Below are 27,865 nucleotides of genomic sequence, written 5' to 3'. Positions count from 1 at the left end.
CTTTTGTATAGTAGTGTAACATCACACAAACTGTGCTGATAATCTTGACCAGAAATTAGTGGCATGATACCTATGTCAGCACAATTTGTAAATAACAGTGATCTCAGTAACAAACATCACAACTTCTGTCAAATTAATCATAAGTAGGCTGAAGTAGGTTTATCAACTACGTTTTATGGGTGATAGAACAGGGAGTTGTACTTTATTCATTAAGGGCAGCAAAATTGTGAAGCTGTCCTTTATGAACGTACTTAGTGTGTCATCACATCTAGCGCACAGAGGATATCTCCCCACACCCCCATGCAGATATAAATCACATTCAAATGCAGCATACTGTCACTTGTGCAAGTCTTGATTAAGTATAGCATAGCAGCCCTCTACCTCTAGAAAGAATTAGGGAGGGAATGAAAGAGGGCACCAAAAAACAAAGGAGGCTAAGGAATTTAAAACTAACCTAAGTTTGTGCACTTGCATTTTATTTTCGTCAATCCATTGAGACAAATATTCTGGAAAACAAAAGGGGAGGAAGGGAAGCAGGTCTTTAGTCTTGAAAACATTAGTGAAGCCCATACAAATCGTACTGAGGTCTGTTCTATCTGACAGAAAAGGTGCAAATTGCTACCGACTCATCTGTTTTACTGAGTAATGAAGATCCCTGTGTTTTCCTGGAATCTACAAGGATGCACTTCTCTGTTTACGGGAATGTCAGATTTATTTTTCTTGATCTTGGGTTACTGCCACAAAACCCAGTCATTCTGTTGTGCTAACAGACTGAGTTCCCATACTGTATATTTGCTGCTTAGAGGTCACATGAATACCACAGCATTTTTGAGTTTTTAATTAAACTCAGCACGTTTTGGTGCTCCTAACCGCATGGTATTTCTTCTGTTCACTGCTGTAGGCAAGTTTAAAACTGAAGGGCAAGCATGATGTGTCCCACTACTCAATGATATTCTATTCAATAAATCATCAACTAGGGAAGTTAATGAATCATCCAAGCCGTGGATTGTCATCTTTATTAGAGCTCAGAACCTAGTTATGATAAACAGTTCCCCACAATTCACTTCTCCACTAACAAAGTTTATTCAATAAAATTGCCTCATAACCAAATACACAACAGGACCAGACACTTTTTGAGCAGAACCTGGTGGGATTTCAGAATTTCAGCACCAAATGTTTGTCCCTATATCACCACTAATTGGCAGGTCCAAATCAGAAAACAAACTGCAAGAAATAGTTAAAATACCCTAGATGTTACATTTACACTTTCAAACATAGTGTAGTCAATGTTTATGCCTTTCCTTTTAAAACAATTAGGCCATAGCTGCAATGCAATACCCCAAGATTCACTTCGAAAAGACATAACATACTAACGTGTCTCACATGTTTCATACTTTAATAACTTTTTGTTTGAACTCAGTGTTCTATGTTATTTGATATATCACTTCTTGATTATTATCCATAATCTAGGTGTAACCCGTCAACATTCCTCGCTCAATCAAAACCATCATCTAACAATTTAACCGGTTATTCAGTTCATTGAGTGAAATGGCTACCATATTGCCCACATGGCAGTAACTGTAATTCAAAGTAATTCAATGTACATAAGAGATTTAATGAATGCAATTCAATTTATTTTGCATTTATTCACATTATTTCATTCCGTCACTTTAGGCGTCAGTGGAGCAACTATTTCTCAGGTCACTCTCTAACGATGAACCTGATGTGGTGGTGCCCTTCTAATTGTTCTTCGACTGTGTTGTTCATAGTGTGTGTGAATGGATTCATGAAAATACACCTATGTAATGCTACACTGCAAGACGATCCACTAGATCACTAAGGTACTGAGCCACTTCATTTAGGGCATGTTACAAAATGCATTCAACTTCGTAAAGACGTCCAAGGTGCAGTCTCCACTCATCCAGCTAACCCTTCTCGGTCTGATACAGTGGAACTCTGTGCCTGGTGAGCTTGTTGCATGGTTCTCCATGCTACATTCTGCCAACTTATAAGGGACAGGAAGTTGTTGCTAAGCTCCTCTTGAAGACTGTGGCAACTGAATAATGCTAAGGCTCAGTGGAGTAAGAAGAGGAATTCCTTCACATTTTCTTGTTCTTTTCCTTTTTTTTGTCGAAGGTACTTAAATGAAAAATAAATTGAAATTGTACACTTTAATGAAATGGCTGCGCAAAACATTTTATGGTCAGCAAACTATACCTTGGCATGGTAAGTCACACAACAGTTAAATTCTATCTCAAATCCCACTGGTGCTTTGACCAGATGTCTTCACCTTCTAGCTAGTCAGAGGGAAAAGCTTTCTCAGTGAGGGAAGTTTGTTTGCTCTACTGCATTTTACAATGATCTTTTTGGATCTCTCTGCTAAAGTATTAGAACACCTTTTGATTTGCAAGGAAGACTTGTGGTGATATGAATGCCAGTTACACAATTTATAAAATAGATGTAGGGGTCAAATTTTGTTTAGTACATACGTGTGATAATTGGCAAAAGGGATCACTCATCCATTAGAGAAGCCATCTAATTTGCGTTCTGTTAGTTGGCTAGATTCTATAATCTATGTGTGGACAAGCTATTCTGTCAGATTGTAATCCTCAGTATTTATACAGTACAGCTAAATGCAAAAAAGTAAATGCACTCAGAACACAAAGGAGCCACATAAAATCAGTTCACTAAAAAAACTAACATTGAAATATGAAAATTACAGAACTGAATCACAGAGTTTGATGCACTTTTTAGTAAGGATGGAGCAATTATGTTATCCCGTGTTATCAATCACTAGACTTGAAACATTAACTCTGCTCTCTTCCACAATTCTGCCAGATCCGCTGAGTTTCACCAGGAATTTCTGCTTTTGTTTTGGATCTCCAGCACTCCCAGTTCTTTGTTTCATCTACCTCCTAATAATCCACTGAATCAAACACCAGAGCTGGAAAACATGAGGCTAACAGTGGCCCAATCCTCAAGTTTTATTTTGAAAAGGACATCTTTATCCTGTATAATCTTATTTTCTTAAGTAAGTGATGATTTAAATTTAAAAAAGAATAGTTCCTGATCACTCTTCAGTTAGACACTTTTCTGAAGCACTGAAATATGATACAATCATACCCTGCAATGATGACCCCTGAGTTTTTTTTTGTCTGGGATCAGTTCCAAACTCAGCAATTTATCTTTGAGCCTTCTATTTACAGAATGATCCTATTTGTCTGTCACAATGATGGCCTCCTCACTGCTGAATAATTGAGAACCTCTCCAAACCTAAACGGTTTGCATGATGAGGTTTTAGCTTCTGACGGGTCCGTTTAGACAACCTGTCCACAAAATGTGTCTCTCTAGTTGACATCAGATTTAACCTAGAAACATTTTTGTCAGTATTGCTTGCTATGGCTCCACAAGTGTTGTTATTACCTCAGTGATCTTGCCTAAGTCTACTTTCTCAACCACAAGGTGCTCATGGCAACATCGTTGGAAAACATAGTGTCAGTTTTCATCTGTATGTTGACAGCACCTGAGTTCTATCTGACCAGCTGCTTTCTCAATCGTTCCACTGTCTCTGTATTATCTGATGGCTTGCCAATCATCCAGTACTAGATGAGCACAAACTTAACCTCCAACTAAGAATTGGAAAGTCCTTGACTTCGGTCTCCACCATGAACTATTCTTCTCCTTGTCACCTGTTGACAGCTGAGCTAGGCTGGTCTAAGCTTCAGTTTATTAGTGACCCTGAGTACAGCTTCCAATCACATATCTGAACCATCACAGAAACATAGGAACAGGAGTAGACCATTCAGCAGCTTGAGCCTGTATCACCATTCAATGAAGTTATTGCTGATGTGTAGCTTAATTCCAAGTCAAGAAAGTTGCCACGTTGCATCTCCCTAGCATCAGTGACTCTCCCCTACTGCAGCTCTAGTGCTGACATACTCATCCTTGTGTTTGACACCTACCAAGCTGATCCAACTACACCAATGCATTCCTGGCCCATGTTCTACTCTCTTGGTACTTGAGGTTATCCAATACACTGTTAGCTATGTCTGAATTCATACAAAGTCCTGTTCACTCCATCCTTGCTGATTTCCCCTGGCTCCCAGGTAAGCAATTCTTCAATTTTAAAATTCTCACCCTTGCTTTCAAATTGCTTACTATCTCTGCAACCACCTCCAGCCCTACTTGTCTGCAAAATGTCAGTACTTCCCCAATTTGCGTCTCTTGAGCATTCCCAATTTTAATTACATCATCACTGGTAGAGATGCCTTCAGCTACCGAGACCCCAACTCCACAAAACCCTGCACTTCTTTATCCTTATCTCCTCCTTTAAAATGCTCCTCAAAGCCTACCATAGAATCATAGGGCCGTACGGCATGGAAACAGACCCTTCCGTCCAACTCGTCCATGCCGACCAGATATCCTAAATTAATTCAGCCCCATTTGCCAGCATTTGGCCCATATCTCTCTAAACCATTCCTACTGATATACCCATCCAGATGCCTTTTAAATGTTGTCATTGTACCAGCCTCCACCACTTCCTCTGCCAGCTCATTCTAGACATGCACCAGCCTCTGCATGAAAAAGTTGGCCCTTAGGTCCCTTTTAGATCTTTTCCCTCTCACCTTAAACCTATTCCCTCTAGTTTTGGAATCCCCTACCCTGGGGAAAAAAAACCTTGGCTATTCACCCTATCCATGCTCCTCATGATTTTATAAACCTCAATAAGGTCATCCCTCAGCCTGTGACGCTCTAGGGAAAACAGGTTCCAACCCCGGCAACATCCTTGTAAATCTTTTCTGAACCCTTTCAAGTTTCACAACATCCTTCCTATAGCAGGGAGACCAGAATTGAATGCAGCATTCCAAAAATTGCCTAACTAATGTCCTGTACATCTGCAACATGACCTCTCAACTCCTGTACTCAATGTACTGGCTAATAAAGGCAAGCATATCAAATCCCTTCTTCACTATCCTGTCTACCTGTGATTTCACTTTGATCAAGTTTTTGGCTAGCCCCTTTTGTAGCTCCAAGTCAAGGTATGTTTAACTGTTCCTGCAAAACACTTAGGAGGCATTAATGGTTCCATGGCAATGAAACCTGTTTTTGTTAGGGAGTTGCAAAGCTTATTGGCTTAAACCAAGCAAGTTTTGTGACAGGTAGTCTGACAGGAGCAAAGTTTAAATGCCTCCACATGTTACCATTTTCAAACCCATTAAATTTTCTCCACTGCAGCTTCTTAAAAATTTCTCCACTAATCCCAAAACCAACTGATAATCAAATTTACTTATCAGTCATGAATACATTTCTTGCAACTTTTTTCTCTAAGCTCCTCAAAACAGTCCCTGATGGAATCAGAAGCATTCCGTCCTGAGGATGCAAAGCAAAGAGGATGTTGCAAGATATTTCGGTCCCTTCCTGACCCAAGATCGTTTTGCCAATCTGTTCAAAGGACATAGAATGATTATAAACAAATCTCAATAAACACAACTCTCAGAATTACTTCACAAAAAAGGTATCAGATAAATTTAAAATCACATCGACATTGTCTACTAATATAGGCCCATTTTAAAATTCTATGAATGACAGCCAGAGCAGAAAGTGACACCTTGTTACATTGAATACTGATGCATCCTATTTTCTTTTTCATAAACTTAAAAATTTACAAACCTGCATATACCTATAAACCAACTAAAATGCCACATCCATTTCTACTGTATCTGCCTTGATCGTGAGAGTATGGAAGGGTCTTTTTTAAAGTCAATTTTAACAGACTTGGAAAGAGGTAAGCAGTTTTCACATGTATTGTATGGAAGAAGAAAACCTTTAAAAAGGATCTACATTAAAACATTGTTCCGCAAGTGCCTTCTGCATTTAGTAGATGAACTATTGTCACATTGTTTTCAAACAACAACATTAAGACTTTTAAGTTGCTAAATATTCACAGTCCAAACCCAGTGAACCTTATATAACTTTATAAATTTAAAGAAAACTTTTCACCCTTCTTGTCTCAGACTATTTTCCAAACCAAAAAAAAATCCAAGATCACTGACTGTGGCGAACATTATGATCCTCTCTTCCTCCCCTTCAAAACAGGAAATAGCGGCAATATAAATATTATGTATTTTTTTTAATTTTACAATCAATTGCATTGCACTTGGAACTATTGCAGTGTTCCATTTTTCAAGCTTTAATTTTCGGTGAGTGACCTTTCCACAGATGGCAATAAGTAGTTTGATTTTGTAAGCATTGGTCCTGAAGCTAATATGCTTATACTTTATTATGATACTGAATATACAGTATAAGATTAAGAGCATCTGTGTGCCTTGTCCAACTCTGGCTGCTCTCCAGGCTGCAGATGGCTAGAGAAGGCAGTTTGAAATTTGTGCTTGCTTGATGAATTGCTCCCTCCATCTGACCCTGCTCCACACTCGGCACTAAACACAATCTGAATAACACAAGGCAGCAGAGCCTTGTCAGGTTGGCTGGTATTTGGAATCCCTGCACCAAGATCCTTCTGCTAGGCCAGATGGTAGAGCAGGGATATATCAAATGTGGTGAAAAAAAATCAGAGTGCAAAATGAACAGACAATAGGGGGTCTTCAGTGAGTTGACACTACAGAAGTGGCACAGGTTATAAAATCAAATCATAGCCACACATACATTGACACTTCTTGCGCATTAGCTTCAAATTAGATAGCACATCAGAGCAACAAGTGTTTTTGTTTAAAATTCTACCTACTTGGCACTTTTGATTCACGAGCTTTTCAATACCAGTCTTCCAGCTTCACTGGGCAACACAAGGCAAAATGTCAAATGGAAATACATAGAAAGCACAGATAAATAAGACCAAAGAAATCATGCTTACAAATTTAGTGATTCATTGCTGCTAGCAACATTGCACCACCATATTATCATAGACCAGCAAACAGACACTAATCTTGACTTTGGAATGGCTTAAAATGTTCAAAAATGGTCGAAATTCATGATCATGTGCCATATCTGGTCTCCAATAAAAAAACAGAAAATCCAACCAACAGGCAACATATCTGTCAGTAATGCTGGATAGATTAAGGGTATAGACGCAGACCTTTAGTACTCAGTATAGAATGCTCTTCCAGCATTTTATTTCCGGCTTTCAACATTTGTATTTCTTTCCTGCTTTTAAGTGCACCTCAAAATATTACATTTGAACTTGTCAAATTCAGGATCACAAGTTTCCAAATTTCTGGCCAGATAATATATCTGATCTCTATTTGTAAATAATTTAAAATCTTGCAAGTTAGGGATCCCCCTTAACACAAGTCAGGAATTTGCTCAGCACGAGGACATCAAAGAGCTCGAATCAACACTACCACACCCCCTGTCCTTTCAGGGCTGGCCTAAGTCACTCCCCTCAGTTTGTCTGAACAAATCAATTCACAGCAGTAATATCTCCCAGTAAATATCAACCTGAATTAATAACTAGCTATGAAATCAACTGCATTTATTTATTTAGCAAAACAGCAGCATAATTGTAATACATTTATACCATTTTAGGCCGTGTTTAGTCTTTCCAAAATACGACTCAGGAGAGTACACAGGAAGCTATTTAATGCTCCAAAGGAATCTGTTGGAACATTTTACTAAAAGACCAAATCAGAAACTAAGAGCCCTAATGACTTTGGAATGGTGTTCTCATTGTAAATTAGTTTGCAATTGGCCTACATTAATATGAGAGTATTATGACATTGGTTTTATTACAGAATATCAATAATCAAGACCAATCCACCAGCAAAGGTTGCAAATTGGAGACTTCTTTTTCCTTTGAAGTGACGTGCTCAAATTGAAAAAAATAAAGCATCCCACTGGTTTATTGAAATGAACGTGGTTCCAAATTAAATCACGACACTCTCCTTCACCTGTTTGACTGATATCAGTCAATAATTAAAGTGTTCTGTGACTGGTTCGGTTTTGTACATGTTGCAAAATGGCCGAATCTACTGTCCTTCTCGAAACACCAGCTAACATTGTATGGGTACTACTAAAAGCAAAAATAACAGTGTTACCAACTGTTATCAACTTCATTGTGCCAATGTTTGGTCACAACAAATCACTGGACATCAAATCAAAAGTCAACATACTTGTAGAGAGCATATTTTGCATTTTAAATTGCTTTGCTACTGTATACAAGCTAAATTACAGAACTAGAACACTACAGCACAGGCATGCAATGTACAAAACCAGCATGACTGGAAACCCCATGGGAAGGGGAGGAGAAATCTGTAACTCCATCTTCTTTCAAACTAACCTTATAAAATTATTTTTAAAAGCAGTCATGGATATTGTAACCATCCTGCATATGGAAACACCGCAGGTTTTCAAATAAAACTTACTCAACAATGAACATTTCGTTGGTTATTGAATATTAGATGCTCATTTTAAAATCTGTTTAATGTTTTTCCAAAATGCATGTGATTGTCCAAAGTAATATTACAGGTATTAATAAATCAGTTTTCAAATTCATACATCCAATTGACACCCATTCCACAGATGAAACGTATTGCAGAAATCTGCCACTTGCCTACATTTACTGCCTTTAATACAAATGCAAAGAAATTCTCAATGTTCCTGACCTCTAAAAGCGAGCTCACATACAATTTAAACTATGCTGCCTAATATGTGCTGCACAACTGCTCTCTCAGGTTTTTACCTTGTCAGTAGCATTCAATCAAAAAGAGTTGAAGTAAAATTCTATGCCTTTGCTTACAAGAACTAGAGTCAAATATGAAGAAAAGCTCCTTTAATTAGATTACAGAATTTAATCAAGACATAACTACTGCCTAAACGAGCAGAATTTACCATTTAAGTAACTAAACCCTGCCCACCAAAAGATGTTTTCAAAAGACATGACTAAGAATGGGAAGCTGATAGCATGTAGTTTAAAATTAACATCCTACATATCAAAGGCTTTCCAGTCACTAATCACCAAAAATGGTGAAACAATGACAACATATAACTGTAATTTACTGCTGCCAGTCAGATCTTACTGGAATAATTTATTGAATAAGCAGTCTGCGTTCAAACTGCTCAAGTAAGTGTCTCCCTATCCCTATGAACAGGGTTGGGGAATAAGGATCTTAAAATCCAGACCAAGACCTGCCACAATTGCAGTTGAACTAGGACCTCAGTTGGTATTATTAAAATGGCCCAGGAGCTGATGACTAGCTTTCCAGTTCATAAAAACCAGATGTTTTCCTTCCACTCTGTTAGCATGCGCTCTCTTTTACTTTGTGGACTGTGGCGCATGTGATTTTTTTTGCTTCTTTTTTGAAATAAAAACAATAAAACATAAATTTTGTTTGGGAAAAAAAGCAACAATGATAAAGAGGATTGAAACAGTGCACAGTTGACTGCTATATTTTATTCAGGTTTTAACAACACAGGACTGCAGGCATTGGAACAGTCAGCACCAGCCTAAAGCAGCCAACAGGGTGGAGGCTGAACGCTCGCAGAGATCACATTCTCTGGAAATCGACCTTGGAGGAGGAAAAAAAAACCTTGTAAAATGCTGTATAATAGCGAGGGAAATAAAACCTGCTGGATTGTACAATGAGTGAAGCCAGACAGACTTTTCAAAAGCAGTATGTAATACGTACTGTCTAAAAGAGTTGCCACTGGCAACAGGGAAGTAAATGCATTAAAATTATAAATCAAATCAAAGTGTCACCAGCTGCGGTCAAATTTGTAGCAAAAGGGGGGAAAAAAAAGACAAACGCACAGGCCTTCCCGGCAGCTGAACTAACAGGTAACTAACATGTCACCCGAGGAATCAAGCAGCAATGCTTAGGATAGTTGGGGGGGGGGCAAACATTTTATTTTCAAATCAAAGCAAGTGAAATCTATCTTTCTTTCAGAAGGCGAGCAATAATTAGCATCGTTCAAAAAAAGTGTTAATCCTATAAACAGGTAAATCTATAACAACAGCCCTTTCTCTTTTAAGTGCCTATTTAGACGAATAGTTCTGCCTGCAGGACGCTTCGTTCGAGAGAGGTACAAAAGAGCATTATTCACAATACTCCGTAGGTGACTTGTCATTTATCATTGAATAAGTGTAGAGAATATGTACAGAATACCGAGAAAATCCAGAGAGAGAGATTGTTTGCATACAGTACCTTTGTGTGGAGGTAATGAGGATAATAGTAAGTGTACTGAGGGTACATTGGCTGCTGTTCCAAACGTTTGCCCATGTAGATGGAATCTTTATCTCCGATGCAGGGAACTCGCTGACAGCGTGTAGTGCCCCAGGCCCTTCTTCCTCTTAAACCACTATTCCTGACAGTGTCAATGACTGATGAGGCTTTCGGGACTTCTCTTGCCTTCTGCTGCTTGCCAGTTTAAATACAGCTGAAAAGATTTGTTTTCCTTTGGATTCAGAGTTCTGTCGGAGCTTGTCCGTCCTTTATATATATCTATATATATAAAAAAGGTATACAATCCTTGCTATTTGATAAAAGTGTGATTGCCAAAATGTCAGTTGGAAAGTGCCCTCAGCAACTCCAATTACTTTGAAGGATAAGGAAGATAATAAAGCAGGTTTAAAATCTCTGCAGTCCCGGCTTCCTCTTTAAGCTCTGTATGTTTGCACCAGCCTTCCAGCCTTGTTCCTGTTATCTCCTTCACAGAGTGACATGGTGTTTAGGGCTTGTCTTGTCTTTCATTCAACCCCCATCCCTCCTCCTCCTCCTCCTCTCCACCCTCCTCCTTCTTCTCGCTGGTGTGGGTGGGACTTAGAGAGCCTCTCCCTCGAGAAAGAGACGCAGTCCAGAAGGCTGCAGTATTTCCTTCAAGAAATAGCCTGCATTCACTCTGATGCAGGCAGGAGCCCAATGTACACTGCCATCTCAGTTGAATGCTAAGTACTTTTACAACAGGCTAATCGTAACCAGAATAATGAGATTCACACAGGCAGCGGATATTCACTCCTCCCCAAAACAAAAAGTTGCACCTTTTGGGAATTAATAAATTTCTGATTAGTTACACAATGTCTCAAATTGTTTTATTTCGAGTTAGTGTTCTGGTTAGAATGAAACATCCCGATCATTGTTTCCTGTGACTATTACCGTCTCACTAACAAACCAGTAAAAGAATGCACAATAAAATGAAGCTGATGTTGAAGTTGGGAATTTGATTATCTGATAAGTGACTTTAGTTTTAAAGGAGACCCTTCCAGCTCAGTATAACCCCATTGTTCTAGATGTACATTCAATTTGAATTTAAAATGGACGTTAAAATGCTCCCCTAACACGAGAAATGTTTTAACAAAGAACGATCGGAAATGGATAAAGAATAAGTTTCGTTTCTGTTCAGTGCTGTGAAATTAAAAAGGGGGAATCGTCATCACGGAAAAGTGCCTTGGCAAACTTGATTCGATTGTTTATAAACACATTGTGGGATGTCGTAAATCACATTTTAAGAAAAAAAATCTATCAATGGGTCACCTGTGTGCAACATGGCAGGACTGAGCTCCAAATTTTTATCTTCTTAACATCCATTTTTCATTAAAGTGTACGCTGCAAATTTAAAAAACTTGGCTTTTTAATGTGCGAACCCGCTTAGTGGCAGTGAAAACAGATCTTAATTGTTCATGTAACACACGCCTATGCTCAGACCCACACTGTTCCACATGAAAGTCCCATTTTTCTTGGAGAAATGGTTCAAAGAAATGAAAAGCCATTCCAGACCACCAAATAGAAGAGGATGGATTCCAAGGCCAGGCAGCCCAGCTAAGTCTTTTAAGGATGTAGAAAGAAGAGCCCAGTTTCCTTCATTGTAAAGTATTGAAGCCCCTGATATGACGTAGCTTCCACACTCAGTGTGATGGGTGGGTGCTCCTGGCTGCAGAGATGTAAAAAGGAACTTGATCAACTGGCCTAACCTTAAGACCACAGTGCCACCAGCAAGGACACAACCTCAGAAATCAGGAGCCAAAACGGACCAAAACGTTAACTCTGTTTTTTCGTTCACAGATGCTGCCAGACCTGCTGACCTTTTCCAGCAACTTTGTTTTTGTTCTTAGAAATTAGAAGTTGCCATGTAAGGAAGATGAGCAAATGTGAGGCAGCTCCCCCCACAGACCACGGAGCTCCATCCAGTTCTTTTCTCATCAGGGAACCCATCAAGATTAGAGTAGTATTTTCTACTGTTATTTTCCCCTACCCCCAAGTTAGTGTTTCAGGGTGGCGGGCTGTATTGGATAAAGATAACCATCGACCAAGCGGTGTACATGTTATACATGTGTGCCATCCAGGGAGTGTGAAATGTGCTGTGCTTGTCTCTGTCTGGTTTCTCTGAAACAGCCAACTGTTGGAATAACAACCTGTTCTGCTGTCTCTTATAATCGATAGTGTAGGCAAACGAGTAGTAATGGCTTGCTCCAAGATAACACTGTCGTGCAACTCTCAGAAAATACTTTTCATTTCAGAGGTAACCTTAAAGTTACTGCACTGTTTTCTGAAGAGGCATCCCGACCCAAAACATCAACTTTCCTGCTTCTCTGATGCTGCCTGGCCTACTGCGTTCCTCCAGCTCCACACTGCGTTAGCACTGTTTACATGTTAGGGATTTCAGGAGTCAAAGCGCACTGTGCACACTGTCCTCAGACAGAATGGCTGTTAAAAAGATTCTGAACCATGATATAAGAATAAGCTGTAGTTCCTTCAAAAACAGAACAATGTGAAAAACATTTTCTGAAGAAGGGTCTAGGCCTGAAACGTCAGCTTTCCTGCTCCTGTGATGCTGCTTGGCCTGCTATGTTCATCCAGCTCTACACCTTTTATCTCAGATTCTCCAGCATCTGCAGTTCCTACTATCTATGTGAAAAACTCGATATGTTCCTTGAAGATCAAAAATGGCAAGTACGTCAGACAAATAGAAAAGGGTGCAAATCTGAATGGAATAAACACTGCGTCATTATGGAAGTTATAGAAGGTGAGATAGTGTGAATGGCATTCCAGGTTACAGAACAAGGCTCTAGTGTCAGGTTGTGCCAGAAATGCAGTGGGACTCCAATAGCTGGCAGGCAATTTGCCCTCAAGTGTTGAACAAGCATCCAATATTTCCACGGCTATTTGCACCAGTATTATGTTAAAAGATAGAAACCATGTTAATAAAGAGTTTAAAAACATTCAAAACACAAGAGTAAGACAGAAACCACCATTCAGGTTTGTATAAGAGAATAGAAAAGGAGCAATGGTGGATTATGACTGATAACTTATAAACAATGAAGCCATAGTCAATGCAGTAAGTAGAATATAGGTCATATCCAGCATATCTAGATCACTGCCATCTGTTTGGATCACATAACAACCGAATGTAAATATTCATCCTAAATAAGAACATTTTTTTATCAACAGGTTGTGAGGTGGTTGCAGCCCCTTCTTGCTGCTTCTACACAATTCACTTTCTTCTCAATTACAATGCCCTCTCTATCAAACACAAAACTGAGTGTCATGAAGAGGATATACTTGCATGGAACAGTTATGATTAAACATTATGCCGATAGATAGATTGGAGAATTTGGGATTGTTTAAATTGGAGAAGAGAAGGTTGACAGGTGATTTTATGGAGATAGACAAAATCGTGAGGGATCAGATCAGAGAAAGTACAGAAAAATTGTTTCCACTGTTGGGAGGATCAAGGACGACAGGGCAGAGATTCAAGGTTATTGCCAAAAGAAGTAATAGTGACACAAGGAAGGCCTTTCCTAACACAGAAAATAGTTTAAATCATTATGGAACCCCTACAGTGTGAAAACAGGCCAATCAGCCCAACAAGTCCACACCAACTCTCCGAACAGCATCCTGCCAAGAACCATCTCCCTGCTCTATCCTGTAACCCTGCATTTCACATGGCCAATACACCTAACCTACACATCCCTGAGCACTATGGGTAGTTTAGCATGGCCAATCCACTTAATTTGCACTACTTTGAATTCTATAAAGATCTGGAGTGCATTGCCTGAGAGTATGGCGGAGGTAGGTTCAATCAGGAGTGAATTCACTTATTGTTGGAAGAGGAAGAATTTGCAGCGCCAGAGGGAGAAGGTGGGGAGAGTGGCATGTGATGCATTCCTCCTACAGAGTGGAAACAGACAACCGGTGGGCAAAATGGCCTCTTTCTGTGTTTTAAGACTTCTGCAATTCTGTGAAACCTTTGTTTCACTGGTTACTGTTTCATGGATTTTGAGGTCCCAATGGGGAGAAAAGAAGTGTTTCAATCCTCTACTCCAAATCTGACTTCTTTTGATCCTTCAATTTGATATCTTCTATCTATCCATCCATGTGTGTTTATCAAGCTCATCTATGATACACATGTCGAACCAAGAGCGAACATCAGCATTATCAGGTGAAATGGGGTTAGAGAGAAGTGAATAAATGAACAGGTTCAGTCCTTATACTTTCTACCTTAATTTTTATTACCAATCCATCTTTTGTGGTGATGCAAACACAAAGTCAACTTCAAGAGGCTTGTTCCAGGCAAGGGAGAAGCAGGTTTGCAGAGGAAGAGGGGTAGAAGAAGGACAGTTATAGAAAAAGGAGTAAAGCAGGAGAAGGATAAGGCAGGGCATAGAGGAAAGGAGTGAAAAGGCAAGAGAAGTGGAGGGGGAGCTGAGGGGAAGTTGAGGCATAGGGAAGGGAAAGTAGGAGGTGACAGAAACTGAAGGGGGTTGGGTAGGCAGTGAAGAAATGGGGAGGGAAGGAAAGGGTAATTGTGGGGAGGGGAAGGGAGAAAGGGAAAGCAAGTGAATATGGGGAAGGAAGGAAGGGGGAAGGAGGAGGAAGGAAGTGGGAAGGCATGGAGCAAAGGAAGAAGTGCTAGGAGGCACAGGGGAAGAGAGAGGGAATGCAGGTCAGTGGATGGAGGTGTGTAGGGTGGATTGGGAGGAGAGGGGTAGAAGAGGGACGGGGGAACAGTGGGGAGGAAGGATTGAGGAACAGACATTAGAGAAGTGGGGTAGGGGAAGGGATGAGGTGGAGGGAATTGGAGGAGGGAAGTGGAGGAAGAGGGAGGGAAATGTTGGGGATGGGACGGAGAACAATTAAAAAAGGAACAAGAAACAGAGTGTGGCCAGAAACGTGCAGGGAAAGGAGGAAGAACAATGAAGGAGGAAAGGGGAAGTGCAAAGGAGGCAGGAGAGAAAGGAGAGTGGGTGTGTTTGAGGTGAAGTGGGGTGTCATAATGGAACAAAAAGGGGATGGTGTCAGGAGTGAGAGAATGGGGCTTTGACTGGGAGATGGGGTTGACAGAAGAAGAGAGGGGGGTTGTTGGGGGAAGGGGGGGAAGGGATGTTGGGGATGAGTGTGGGTTTTGGACAAAGAGGGATTTGGGGATAGAGAGAGAGTGTTGGGGAAGGAGGAGAGGTTGGAATGATTGGTGGCTGAGGAGGAAAATGTGGTTTGGTGAGGGAGATAAAAAGTGTTAGGAGCAGGTAAATAAAGCAAAAACGCTCAGAGGGGCATGACAGCAAAGGAATTCCTTTCCCTGAGTAGCTCTGTGGATTTGAGAGATCAATGTATGTTCCAGCAGGACCTAGTTGAACAGGTCCCAGCAGGGAGATCAGATAAATCCGTAGATGTGCTGTGAGGCTTGGGGTGGTAAGAAGGAAGGCAGAAATGCAAGTTGGCTTTGAGGAAGATAACAGAATTGGCAGCCTCAGCACGATCCTCTATAACCTTGTGTGAAAGTTAGATGGTGCTGGGCCCAAGTACTGCAGATGTGGTAAAAAGAATTATAGACTTCCAGAGAATCTGTTGGCAGGGGGAATTGTTTTGAAAACCTGACTAAATTTGCTCCTCACCTCCCCTCTATATACCAACATGGCTGCCACAACTCGGGCTTGGGGATGCTTCACAGCAGCGCCACATGGCCAGAAGCTGCAATTACAGCACGCTCTGCATTGACTGTAGCTGCAGCCAAAGGAATGCACATGCACGGGGGTTAAAAAGTCACTGCTTTATAAGGAAATATTCCCAATCTAACACAGACATTTTCAATGTATTTTGGGATAAGATGCTATGAATTCATCAGTATTTTTAAACCTGTTAAGATACATTTATGATATATTTACAATCACAATCTATGCACTGGGAAAAAAAAGCTGTAAAAATTGAAGCAAAGTTGTTCAGAAGTATTTAAGTGTCATTGCAACAGGTTAAGGAACTGAAATATAGAACTAAAGTTCCACAATGCCAAAGCAAAAACAAAGTGGATGTTAAAAATCTACAAATAAAAGTCAAATTTACTGGAAAACCTCTGCCAGTCTTTCAGCACCTCTGGAGACAGATAAAGAGTTAACGTTTTGGGTAAGTGACCTTTTGTCGCTTCTGTTATTCTACAATACCTGCACTGGCACCAACATACAATTCTAGTGTGATAAGTTTACATAAACAGCATTCATTTCAAATGGGGCACAATGTCACAGATAGGAGGTTTGTGCACAATGTGAAAACTGGGCACAGGAGTTAACAACTTTTAAAAGCAGTAACAACAATGGTTTCATCAATTTTGTCTGACATTTTAATTGTCAAATAGTGGTAGGTAGTAAAAAGGTCTTTTCTTGGTAAACTAAAAGTAGCAGGTATCAATTAATGGCACAAACTCTGTGGTAAAAATAAAAAGTCATTAGTGCTCACTGCTATTAAAGAGTAAATATAACAGTGTGCAGAGCTAAGTAGGGAAATCAGGAATGTCTATGTTACCCTGCCCCTCCAGAAGCAACAATGCTGGCATCTCTCCAAGATACTCAACATTGAAATACATGCAAGTACATGCAGTTAGGCTTGTCCATGATAAATACACAATAAACACACCAGAAAATGTTGGTTTTGTCTATTCTAATACAATTGAACATTTAATTGCATGATGAGTCTTTAGTCTCTCACTCTGAAAATTAACTTTTTCAAATGTGGAGTATCATTCCTTTAGATTTTAATTATTGTTCATGATATTAAAAAAAAAGTATTTTCTAAAACATTTTTCTATCTCTCTTATCACCCTTTCACTCATAATCCTTCAGACTCCTCAGAAATAGATATTTGCTTTCCTATTTACACAGGTCCCATATCACCTGTAGAGGGCACTGTGCTGTTTTGGAGATGTAATTCTGACAGGTTCCCACTGCAAGAGAATGTCACTGGATAAGGACAATGTGGTGAGTGGCTTATGCTGTTCTTTCAATGCTGATGGATAAGTAGAAACACAGGGCAGAATTTTACAGGTTGGAGGGCTGGAAAGCTAACACAAAACTGCCCCTGACACTCTGAAAGCAAGTGGGTGGTCAACCGAAACACATGGGAGAAGATAACCCACTGTCATAACATGCTGTGGGAGGGATACATTAATACAGAGTGGGACGCATCCAATTCTCTGGAGCCTTCAGCCCATTGGATGAGATGGCAGCTCGAAAAGTCCCAACAGCATCCGAGCTAGGTAAGTGGGCACTGCCAGGACTGCACTGTCGGTCCCAAGATGAAGCTGCAACAGCTCCCTGGATCTAGAGAAGTCAGGGACTGTGGACTGGAAGGGCTTGGTGACCTTTGAGAGAAGGACAAGGGTGCAGGATTTGAAAGTTCAGGCAGGATAGAAAGAAGGGGTTCCTGCTATCTTCCAGGTGTTGTTCCTGATGCACAAGGGTCAGTCTTCCCCCTCTGATGACAATGCATAGCTTCCTTCCTTTGCCTCCTTTTAAAAAGGACAGCCAACCCATTCCTGCCCATTTGCCCATGCCAATATATGTCATTATAATGTGGACAGAATAATATTGGAATCAGTTGAGTTCTAACCAAGTTCAATTGACCCTTATGTATTTATTTACCTATGGTGGGTAGGCTGCTGATGTTGGTGCCTGCTACCCCCTGTACTGTAGGGGTCAAACATGGGGGTAGTAAGTAAAGTCGGGCACATGCGCTATTTTAGGTGACTGTCACCAAAAACACACCCAACGGGAGTTACATAAAATCCAGCCTGTAGAAAATTTTGAACACAGAGTGAGGTCATTCAGCCCATCATATCCATGCCTGCTAAACAAAGACTATCCAGCCTACTCCCAATTTTCAAGTTCTCAATCTGTATGGTGCATATTAACATGTTTTAAAATGCAATGAGTATTTCCACCCTTACCATCCTTTCAGCAGGTGAGTTCCCATTGTTCTTCTAATTTGAAAAAAAATTGTCAATTCCCCCCTCAACTAATTATTCATTCAATTACCCTTTAATTTTATATCCCTAGTAATTGGCATTCCTGCTGAGGCAGTTAAGTCTTTCATATCCATTCTGTTCAGGTTCCTCATTATTTAGTAAACCTCAATTAAATCTCCCCTCAGCCTCCTCTATTCCTCCCCATCCAAAGGAAAAAGATATCCTCATAATGAAAAATTTCCATTGCTGGCAACATCCTCTTAGTTCCTCTGTTTCTTCTTTTGCACGATCATTTCCATCTTGTAACCTGGGTAGGAACTTTTGCACAAGTATGAGTTGCACTGAGTTTTTCAGAGAGTTTCTTGCCACAAGGCCGAAAGAGTTTTCTCATCATATTTGACTGAGGTTGCCCCCTGGGCTAATCTCAGCCATCTGGAGGAAGACGGTTAACATCCTTCTCTGTTTGTCAACTTAAATCAATAATTATTTCCCTGATACATCACCCTCACTCTATCTCTGCTCCTGTACCCATCTCCTACCAAGGCTCATGCTCTACTATTGCTGTAGCATCTTCCCTCACTTGCTGATTTGCACCTGAATTCCTAACACCATTAACCCTGCATGCCCTCTGCCCTACCTACTCACTCACTTGGGACACCTCCCCACTTGCACCAACAGTAAAAGTTGTGCCATCTACTTTTGTCTTCTATAATATCTGTCTCTCCCTCGCTCGCTCATTCCAGGTGTAAAACAATACCTAATCGGGTAGAAAGAGTCTAGAGCTGTTTGGGATTCAACCCCTCTCTACTTATGTAAAGAGCATCCTGACACTGACCATCCCAGCATCTGACTGACCATGCCCAAGCCCTGGACTGGTATCCAAAGCTGCCCCTGTCTTTACTGTGTTGGGACCCTCTGAGTAAAAGGTGTCTCCTTTGACTGAGACATACCCTGATAAGCTTCTTGACAAGGCAACAGCGCAGCAAGACAGTATGACTATAAGCCTGGTATCTCTGGCTGAGGGGAAAGGTGCAAAAACGTAAAGCAATGCAAGGCAAGGCTGGGATGTTGTGAGCAGCCAGGTAGGCTCAAAAATATTGAGTACGATGACAGCAAGTGAACAAGCTGGAGATGCAGCCCAGTACTGTGCATGAGCCGGAGCCTCTTGCCGATTGCACAGTGTCCTTGCTGGTGCATTACAATCATAAGTGCAGGTGCAATCTAAGGTGCAATGTTGAAGTGCAGAAACATCCTATAAGTGGATTGGAGATATGTCATAAGGGTTCTTAGAGACTGATACATGTCAGATGCCAATGTCCATGGATGTGGGGTGTGTGTGGCAAGTGCCCAAGGACCATGCCCTGAGATGTTGATGCCCAGTGTCCAAAATCTAGGTCCTTTGGAAGTACCCGCTCAGACTTCCATGTTAACATTTCTCAACTTCTTCACTCAACATGCCCAGATTAGTATGCAGAACCAAAGCTCTGGTCTTGACTAGTATTTTGTACAGTTCTAGCATAGCCTCCCTGGTCTTATAGTCTATGCCTCAGATAACAAAGAAAAGTATCCTATATATCTTATCTACCCATTTTGCTATCTCCAGCAATCTGAAGACATGTACAACAAGATCCTCTGTTCCTTAAGGTTTTCAGTCCTCTGTCTTGTTTTACCTCCCCTTAAGATCACAAAAGTAGAAAATCACAAGAATTAGGAGCAGGAGCAGGAGCAGGCCTTGGCTGATCTGATTGTGGCCCACACTCCACCTTCCAGTCTGTATCATATAACCCTTAACTCCCTTTTTAATCAAAAATCTGTCCAACCATGTCTTCAATATATTCAATGATCCAGCCTCTGCTCTCTCTGTTGAAGAGAATTCCACAGCCTCATGACCCTCTGAGGAAGAAGTTTTCCTTCTTTTATTCTTAAACGATAGACACCTAATTTTTAAAACTCTGTCCTCTAGATGTAGACTCCTCTAAAACAAGAAACATCTTCTCAGCATTCACCCTATCAAATTCCTGCAGGATCTTATATTTTTCATTAAGATCATCCCCTATTCTTCTGAATGCCAAGCCCAACTTGCTAGGCTTTCCTCATAAGCTAACACATTTGTTCCATGTCAAGTGAACCTATTCTGAACTACTTTGAATACATTTCCTTTCAATAGTATTGCAGATGGAGTCTTACCAAGGCCCTGTGCAGCTGTAGCAATACTTTCTTACTTTTATACTCAATTTCTGTTGAAATTAATGCCAACATTTTAGTCACCTTCCTAATTACTTGCTGTACTTGCATGCTAACTTGTGAGTCACATGCCTACCTCTCCTTGTACTGCACTGTTCTTCAGTCTCTGTCTATTTAAATAATGCACTGCTTGACTATCTTCCCTACTAAAGCTTTTGCTACATTATATTCCAACTGCCATTTTTTGGCCACTCATATGAACTATCCAAATCCCATTGCAAACTCTTTATACCTTCTTGATAATTTACTTTTCTATTTATCTTTGTGTCATCAGTAAATTTAGCTGCCACACATTAAGTCCTTTCAACCAATTCATTGATATCAATTGCAAATATTTGAAGCCCCAGCATTGATCCTTCTCGCATTCTACTAGTTACAATTAGCCAACCTGACAGTGACCCATTCACCTGCATTCTCTGTTAGCTAGCTGATCCTGTATCTATGCCCTCCAAACAATGAGCTCTTATTTTGAGTTTTAACTTTGATATGGCTCCTTATTGAATGCCTTTTTGAAAATCAAGAAAACTACATCGACAGATACCATTTTATCCACCTTGCCCGTTACTTCCTTGAAGAACCCAAATAAATTTGTCAAATATGATGTTCCTTCCATCAAACCTTATTGAATCTGCCTGATTGTTTTCTGACTTTTTAAAATGTCCTGCTATGAGCTCTGTCCTAATGAATCCTAGCACTTTCCCCCATGACAGATGTTAAGCCAACTGGCCTATAGTTTGCTGATTTCTTTCTCCTTCCTTTCTTGAATAGTGGTATTACATTTGTGATTTTTCAATTTAATGAGATCTTCCTAGAATCTGGGAAAATTTGGGAAATCACAACAAATGCATCGAATGTCTCTGTAGCCATTTCTGTTGAGACCCCAGGATGCAGACCATCAGGTCTAGGGGACTTGTCAGCTTTTAGTTCTAATTCGGCATGTCCATGAGGACCCTCACCAACTTTTACACATGCACTATAGAAAGCATACTATCTGGGTGCATCACAGCCTGGTATGGCAACTGCTCTGCCCAGGACCGTAAGAAACTACAGAAGGTTGTGTGCGCAGCCCAGACCATCATGGAAGCTAACCTCCCATCCATGGACTCCATTTACATGTCTCGTTGCCACGGAAGGGCTGTCAACATCATCAGAGACCCATCCCAACCTGGTAATGATCTCCTACAATCTCTTCCGTCATGCAGAAGATACAGAATCTTGAGCACACACACCAACGTATTCAAGGACAGCTTCTTCCTGGCCGTTATTAGCTGATTAATGACTCTCTAACTTCAAATAACGTTGATTTTGTTAATGTTGATTGTGCCTAGTGCACCTCCTGTGCAGTGTAACCTGTATGCCTCACTGTATCTAAGCACCCTATCATCTGTATGTCCTTGCTTACTATGAGCTGCCTGTACTGCTCACAACTAAAAGCTTTTCACTGTACTTAGGTACACGTGACTACAATGAATCAAATCAAATCAAATAACTGTTTCCTAAGTAACCTTTTTAAAAAATTATTGTGAGCGTTTAAAGTTGGTCCTCTTCTACCTCTTAAATTCCACTTAATCTTGGGATATTTTTGTGTCTTCTATAGTGAAGACAGACAAAATATACCTGTTTGGAACTTGTACTATTTCTTTGTTTCCCATTATTGGTTCCCCATACTCACCCTCCATGAGAACAATGCTCACTTTAGTTATTCTTTTGCTTTCTTAATATCTCTTTTTATATTTCTGATAGTTTTCTCTCATGCTCTAACTTCTCACTTTTCTTTTAATTATTCTTGCTTGGCTTCTAAAATCTGTCCAGTTTTCTGGCCCAACATTAATCTGCACAGTTTGTTTCAGTTTGTTAATATACTTAACTTCCTTAGTTAGCTATGGATGGTACATCCTTCTTCAAATCTTTCATTCTTAAAGGAATCAATTTTGCTGAAAGTTACGAAATATCTCAATAAATGTCTGTCACTGCTCCTCCACACTTTTATCTTTTAACCTATTTTCCCAGTTAACCAACTATGTTTTAATACCCTTGTAATTGCCTTTATTTGAAGTTAAAGACACTAGTCTTAGTCCCAAGCTTCTCACCTTCAAACTGCTCTACTATGAAGTCATTATCTAATCTTGTTTCATTGTACATTACCAGGTCCAAATTAGTCTGTTCCCTGTTTAGCATTAGAACATGTTGCTCTGAGAAATTTTGATAATATGTTCCATTTACTCATTTTCCAGGCTACCTTTGGCAATCTGTTTTGTTCAATCTACATGAAAATTAAAATCAATCTTGATTATTGCAATATCTTTCTTACAAACTCCCACTACTTCTTCCTGTATACCATATCCTACAGTGTAGCTTCTGTTAGAGGGCCTATAAATTTTTCCCATAAGTGGTTCTTATCTTTACTAGTAACTTTCTTAGCTCCATTCAAACTGATTCAACATCATTGTCTTCTGAACTAAGACCAGCTTTTACTACTACACTGATTTAGTTCTTAATTAACAAAGTTACCCACCATCTCTTACCAGCTTTGCATCCTTCGTCAATGTTAATTATCCTTGACTGTTTAGGCACCAGTCTTATTTACCTTGTAACCACATCACTGAAGGGTCGAGGCCCGAAACGTCAGCCTCTCTGCTCCTATGATGCTGCTTGGCCTGCTGTGTTCATCCAGCCCTGCACCTTGTTGTCTCGGATTCTCCAGCATCTGCAGTTCCTACTATCACTGAAACAGCTATCAGGTTATCCATATTTATTTCTTTTAATGCTATCAATTCATCCATTCTGGTATGAATTTTTGTGCATTCAGATGCAGAATCTTCAATTCTGTCTTTTAACCGTTCTTGCAATCTCTGGCCCATCTGCTGGTATAGTCTTAAGTTTGTGTACTTTGTCACTTCTGAAAACTTTGGTTATGATAACCTGTATCATTACTCTTCTCCACTACCGTGTGTTTTCTTTGTAATTAACCACATCACCCCCATGTGATTGTGTTTATCCCTCCCACTGGATAAAAACTTTCTCTTGCCACTTAAGTTATAAGAATCACCAGAACACTGGTCCCATCAAAGTTCAGGTGCATGCCATCTCAATGACACAGCTCCCAACATCTCCAGTACTAGTGTCATTGCCTCATGGATCAAATCTATTTCTTAGATACCATCCTTTGGGTTATGCATTCAACTCTCTACCCTCATTTACCCTACACCAATTTGCTTGTGGATCAGGTAGTGAATGCCAAAAATATTGCCTGCTTCTGGTTTTTAAGTTGGCCCCTCACTGTTCAAAATCTTTAAGCAGAACTTCTTCCCTGGTCCTATCTATGTCATTGGTTTTTATATGGAGCCTCACCTTTCTATTGCAAGTCACTCTCCAGTCCGAGCGTATGTCCCAAACCATGGCACTAGATAGGTGACTTAACCTTCTGTTCCATGCACCGAGTACAATATTGAGTTTGTTCCTCTATCTTGCAGATTCCACTCATCCACACAAGCTGCAAGAATCTCGAACCTGTAAGACATTTGCAAAGGCTGAGGCTCCTCCACGTTACCTTCTCCATCCCCATTCTTGCCTCAGTCACAATCACACCCTCCTGAGTCTGATCATGGACAAAATCAGAAGGCCCTAGCCAAAAGGAATGTGGCTGCCTTTTGGAGCAAAGTATTGTAGTAACTGATGCATGACAGTGTTCAAAGCTCAGTCTTGAACTCATTAACTCTGAGGTGGAGTTCCTCAAGCTGCAACACTTAGTGAAGATCTGGTTACTATAGATTCAATTGAGTTCAACAGCTCCCACATACTGCAGCTGCAACACATCACCTGCACTGCCATTTTTGTTGTGTTTTAAGTAACTATTTAACTAATTAATTTCTTAACTAAATTTCCATCCATGCTTCTTGTCCTGTTCTGCGCTTATGTTTTTATTATTTCACTTAACATTGTACTTACACTGATTGAAATTCCTTAGTTTAGATAAGATGAATAGCAAATATTTACCAGCCAAACACCTACATGCTTCCCTATGATGTTGCACCTTGATTCTCCTTCCTGAATGTGGGCTCTGTAGCCAGCAATTGGCTTCTGATATCACTCTTAAAGACGCCATGCTGATCTTTGCCTTCCCTAATGTTCACCAAGTGAAGCCTCAGTCTCTCTAAAGTTTTAGACCTCACTCTGCTCTCTCTCTTTTCTGCTGCTCACACTTCTCTGGATTAAAATCCATTTGCTGTTTTTCTGCACATCCGACCAGTCCACCAATATCTTTGAGCAGTCAACTGATTTCATCTGTACCAATAGCCACCATGGTCAATTTTTGTACAATCTGCAAACTTTTTAAATAGGCCCTCAATATTTATGCCATATTTATTATATATATTTACTGTCCCTAAGGATATTGATACATACCACAACAAAACCTGTACTGACTCCTGTAGGACCACTGGCAACAGCCTTCCAGTCATGAAAATACCTGTGAATGTAACGTTTCACTTCCTGCTATTAAGCCAATTTTGGTTCCAACTTGCCACTTACCCCTGGATCCCATGGGTTTTTACTTATCCATGCAGTATGACCTGTGGGAGTGTGTCAGAATCTTGTTAAAATGTATGTAGACTGCATCAAATCTGAGGCATTGGCCATAAAATTCTTACCTTAGTACAGGTAGAATATTTAACGTTCTGAGCAATATTAGTTAAATAAATTAATAGCAACAGTCATATCTATTGTTAGCAAATAAAGTTTTAGGTGAGCTTCTAACTTTGAAAACCAAAGGGGCTTAAAACACAAAGAAATTAAGCCAACTTTCCTTCTACACAAAATATCTCTACAATGGCAGATCTTATTACGGGAGTTGCTTCTTATACTGAATGTATAAATTCAGGGATCTTTAATCCATCACTGATCAAACAGTGGCATAACTATTCTATTATTTTTTCCTGAAATAATTTAACTCTTTCCTAGTTGTGTTCTTTTAGACACACATTTCTAAAAGCTATGTGATAGGCAAAACTATTTAAAATAAATATGCAATACCAAATTTTAACTACAATTCCACTTGTTTTGATGTTAATTATTGTACTTGAAACAGTTAGCTATTTCCTCTCATGTGGGTTGCTGAGTAAATGTGGTGTATTCAACCATGATATTATGGGTGAAACCTAACATATCATCAGTTAGTATTCTCACACATGCACTTTCCAATAGAAATCATGGGTCAATGATTAAGAGCTGGAACTCCAGCAGCATGTTTCTTTCTCTAGATGATGAGGCCAACCAACTAAAATGCCAAATTACTGTCTTGGCTGTGCCCAACTAAGTAGAAACTCCCTATTCTTAAAACTTATAGCTGTACTGGAAAATGCTCTCATCCAGAAACCCAGGACTACTCTGGTGATAACAGCATGGTCAGGCCATTGTTCAAAAGGAAAATCCCTGTTTAGAGCTTTGTAAAGTTTGTGCAGACCACGCAAAAGCTTTGAAGGCTGCCATTATATTTAATCAACTTTAGCTCGGTCTTCAAGAGAAAGACACAGTGGTGCAAAAGGAAAAATGTATTCAGAACAAAGTTCAATTCCCATTACAGTTCATACTTCCACTGTGAAATACATATAGTGAAGTGCAGCATTAAGCCACTTTTGTAAATAATTGATTTATCATTTTACACTACTAAAGATGAAGGGCTTTTAAGGATTTGCTGCATGTCTGAAATGTTTTTGCAGGGGAGGCAATTGATTTCTCTATTAACATAGTGCAAAACGTATTTTGTTGGGAAGTGTCGCAATTTGCAGCAATTGTCCTTAAGGCAATAAGATGATGGAAAACAAATAATGTCCAGTCATTAATCTTAGTTTTGTGCTCTGTTTAAGATCTCATCACATTAAAGATAGCCTGTTCCACAAAGGCGTGCCAGAAGTGGAAGAAGACAGCGCAGTTTTCAACGTAGCATGTCAATCAAGCTTTACTTTGACAATATCGCTTGCAAGAGTGAGAAGCAAACTCAATAAAGGAACAATCCTTGATGCCAAACCCATTTAAATGGCCACAGTTGGGCCTTTCCTGTGATTCAGAACTCCAACAGCAGACATCCTGCCCATCAACAATCAGATGCCAGCAGCTCTCCATTACTTCTCAATGCCAGCAACAGTGGGGGCAATTGCCAACAAAGTACCCGCCAGAGATGCAGGAACACTGAGGGAACTGAGACCAAATGTGAGGGAGGGCAAGATGGGAAATGTGAGGTCTGGGGGTGATAATAACAAGAGACTTACCTCCCTGCCCCTTCAGGAGACTGCCAGAAAAACCCAACAGGCAGACCAAATGCAGAAATGGTGACTGTTTTGTTTAATGTTCAACATTCAACAGAAAGTCACAGCAGAGTGAGGGTAAAATGCATTCAGTACGTTCTTTGTTCAATTCCCATTCCATTCACCTGCAGCAGTGACGATTGAATTTTCAGGGGCTAACCATTTCAATTCTCCACCATGCTCTCACGGTGGTATTTCTAACCTTTGCTATACTGCAGTTTGCCAGTGACGCACAAAGGAAACTTGAGGAACAGCACTGCATTTTTTGATTAAGTGCTTTATAACTTTCCACATCGAATATTGAATTCAACAATTTCAGAATGTAACTCTGCTCCCCCTTTTATTTCTGTTGCTTTGCATGTTTCGATATTTCTTATTTTTGCTATCAGTGAGCATCTCATCTGCTGTGGGCACATCTATTTTTAACGTATGAATATGCAAAGAAAGAGCAGGAGAAGGCCATTTGATTTTCAAGCCCACTCTGCCATTTAATAAAATCGTGGCTTTGTGACTGTAACCTCAAATAAATATTCTCACCTCTTCCTGATGACTTTTTAGCTCCATACTTACCAAGAATGTATCTAGCTGTTATTCTTAAAAATATTCAAATATTCTGCTTCCACCACTTTTTCAGGAAGAGAGTTCCAGGGATTCACAGAATTCTGTGAGAAATTTTATGGTCTCAAATCATAGAATTCTAAAATCCTTGCAGTAGGGAAGCAGGCCATTCGGTCCATCATGTCCACACCAACCCTCCAAAGAGCATTCCACCCCTCCTACTCTATCCCTGTAACCATTTGTTTCCCAAGGCTTAGCCACTTAGCCTGCACATCCCTGGACATTATGGACAATTTAGCATGGCCAACCCACCTAACCTGTACATCTTTGTACTGAGGGAGGAAACTGGAGCACCCAGAGGAAACCCACACAGACACAGGGAGAATGTGCAAACTCCACACAGTTGCCTGCGGCTTGAATTAGAACTTGGGTCCCTGGTGCTGTGAGACAGCAGTGCTGATCACTGAGCCACCATGCCTCCCCAAATAGGTGACCACTGATTTATAAACAGTGATCCCTCGTTCTAGATTCTCCCATAAGAGGAAAAATTCCCTTCACGTCAACTCTGTCAATAGCTGGCACAA

The 27,865-nt window shown here is 40.2% G+C and overlaps 1 protein-coding gene across 3 annotated transcripts in view; it reads right to left on the bottom strand.

Annotated features, from left to right (window-relative positions):
- Positions 1-27,865, bottom strand: part of rbms3 (RNA binding motif, single stranded interacting protein) — a 1,299,340-nt gene that overhangs the window by 589,303 nt on the left and 682,172 nt on the right. For 2 of the 3 annotated variants that reach the window (XM_048612319.1, XM_048612327.1), the window contains exon 1: positions 10,155-10,704. The exons of the other annotated variant lie outside the window; for it this stretch is intronic. In XM_048612319.1, the coding sequence (XP_048468276.1) occupies positions 10,155-10,229 (75 nt within the window). In that variant the 5' untranslated portion in view covers positions 10,230-10,704. Of the gene's footprint in view, positions 1-10,154; positions 10,705-27,865 lie in introns of those variants that run through there. 3 annotated transcript variants of the gene reach the window in all.

Source organism: Rhincodon typus, chromosome 2 (genome assembly GCF_021869965.1).
Source record: "Rhincodon typus isolate 14 chromosome 2, sRhiTyp1.1, whole genome shotgun sequence".
NCBI classification, from domain to species: domain Eukaryota; kingdom Metazoa; phylum Chordata; class Chondrichthyes; order Orectolobiformes; family Rhincodontidae; genus Rhincodon; species Rhincodon typus.
The sequence above is the reverse complement of the archived record's forward strand: the minus strand, read 5'-3'. Positions and strand labels throughout refer to the sequence as shown.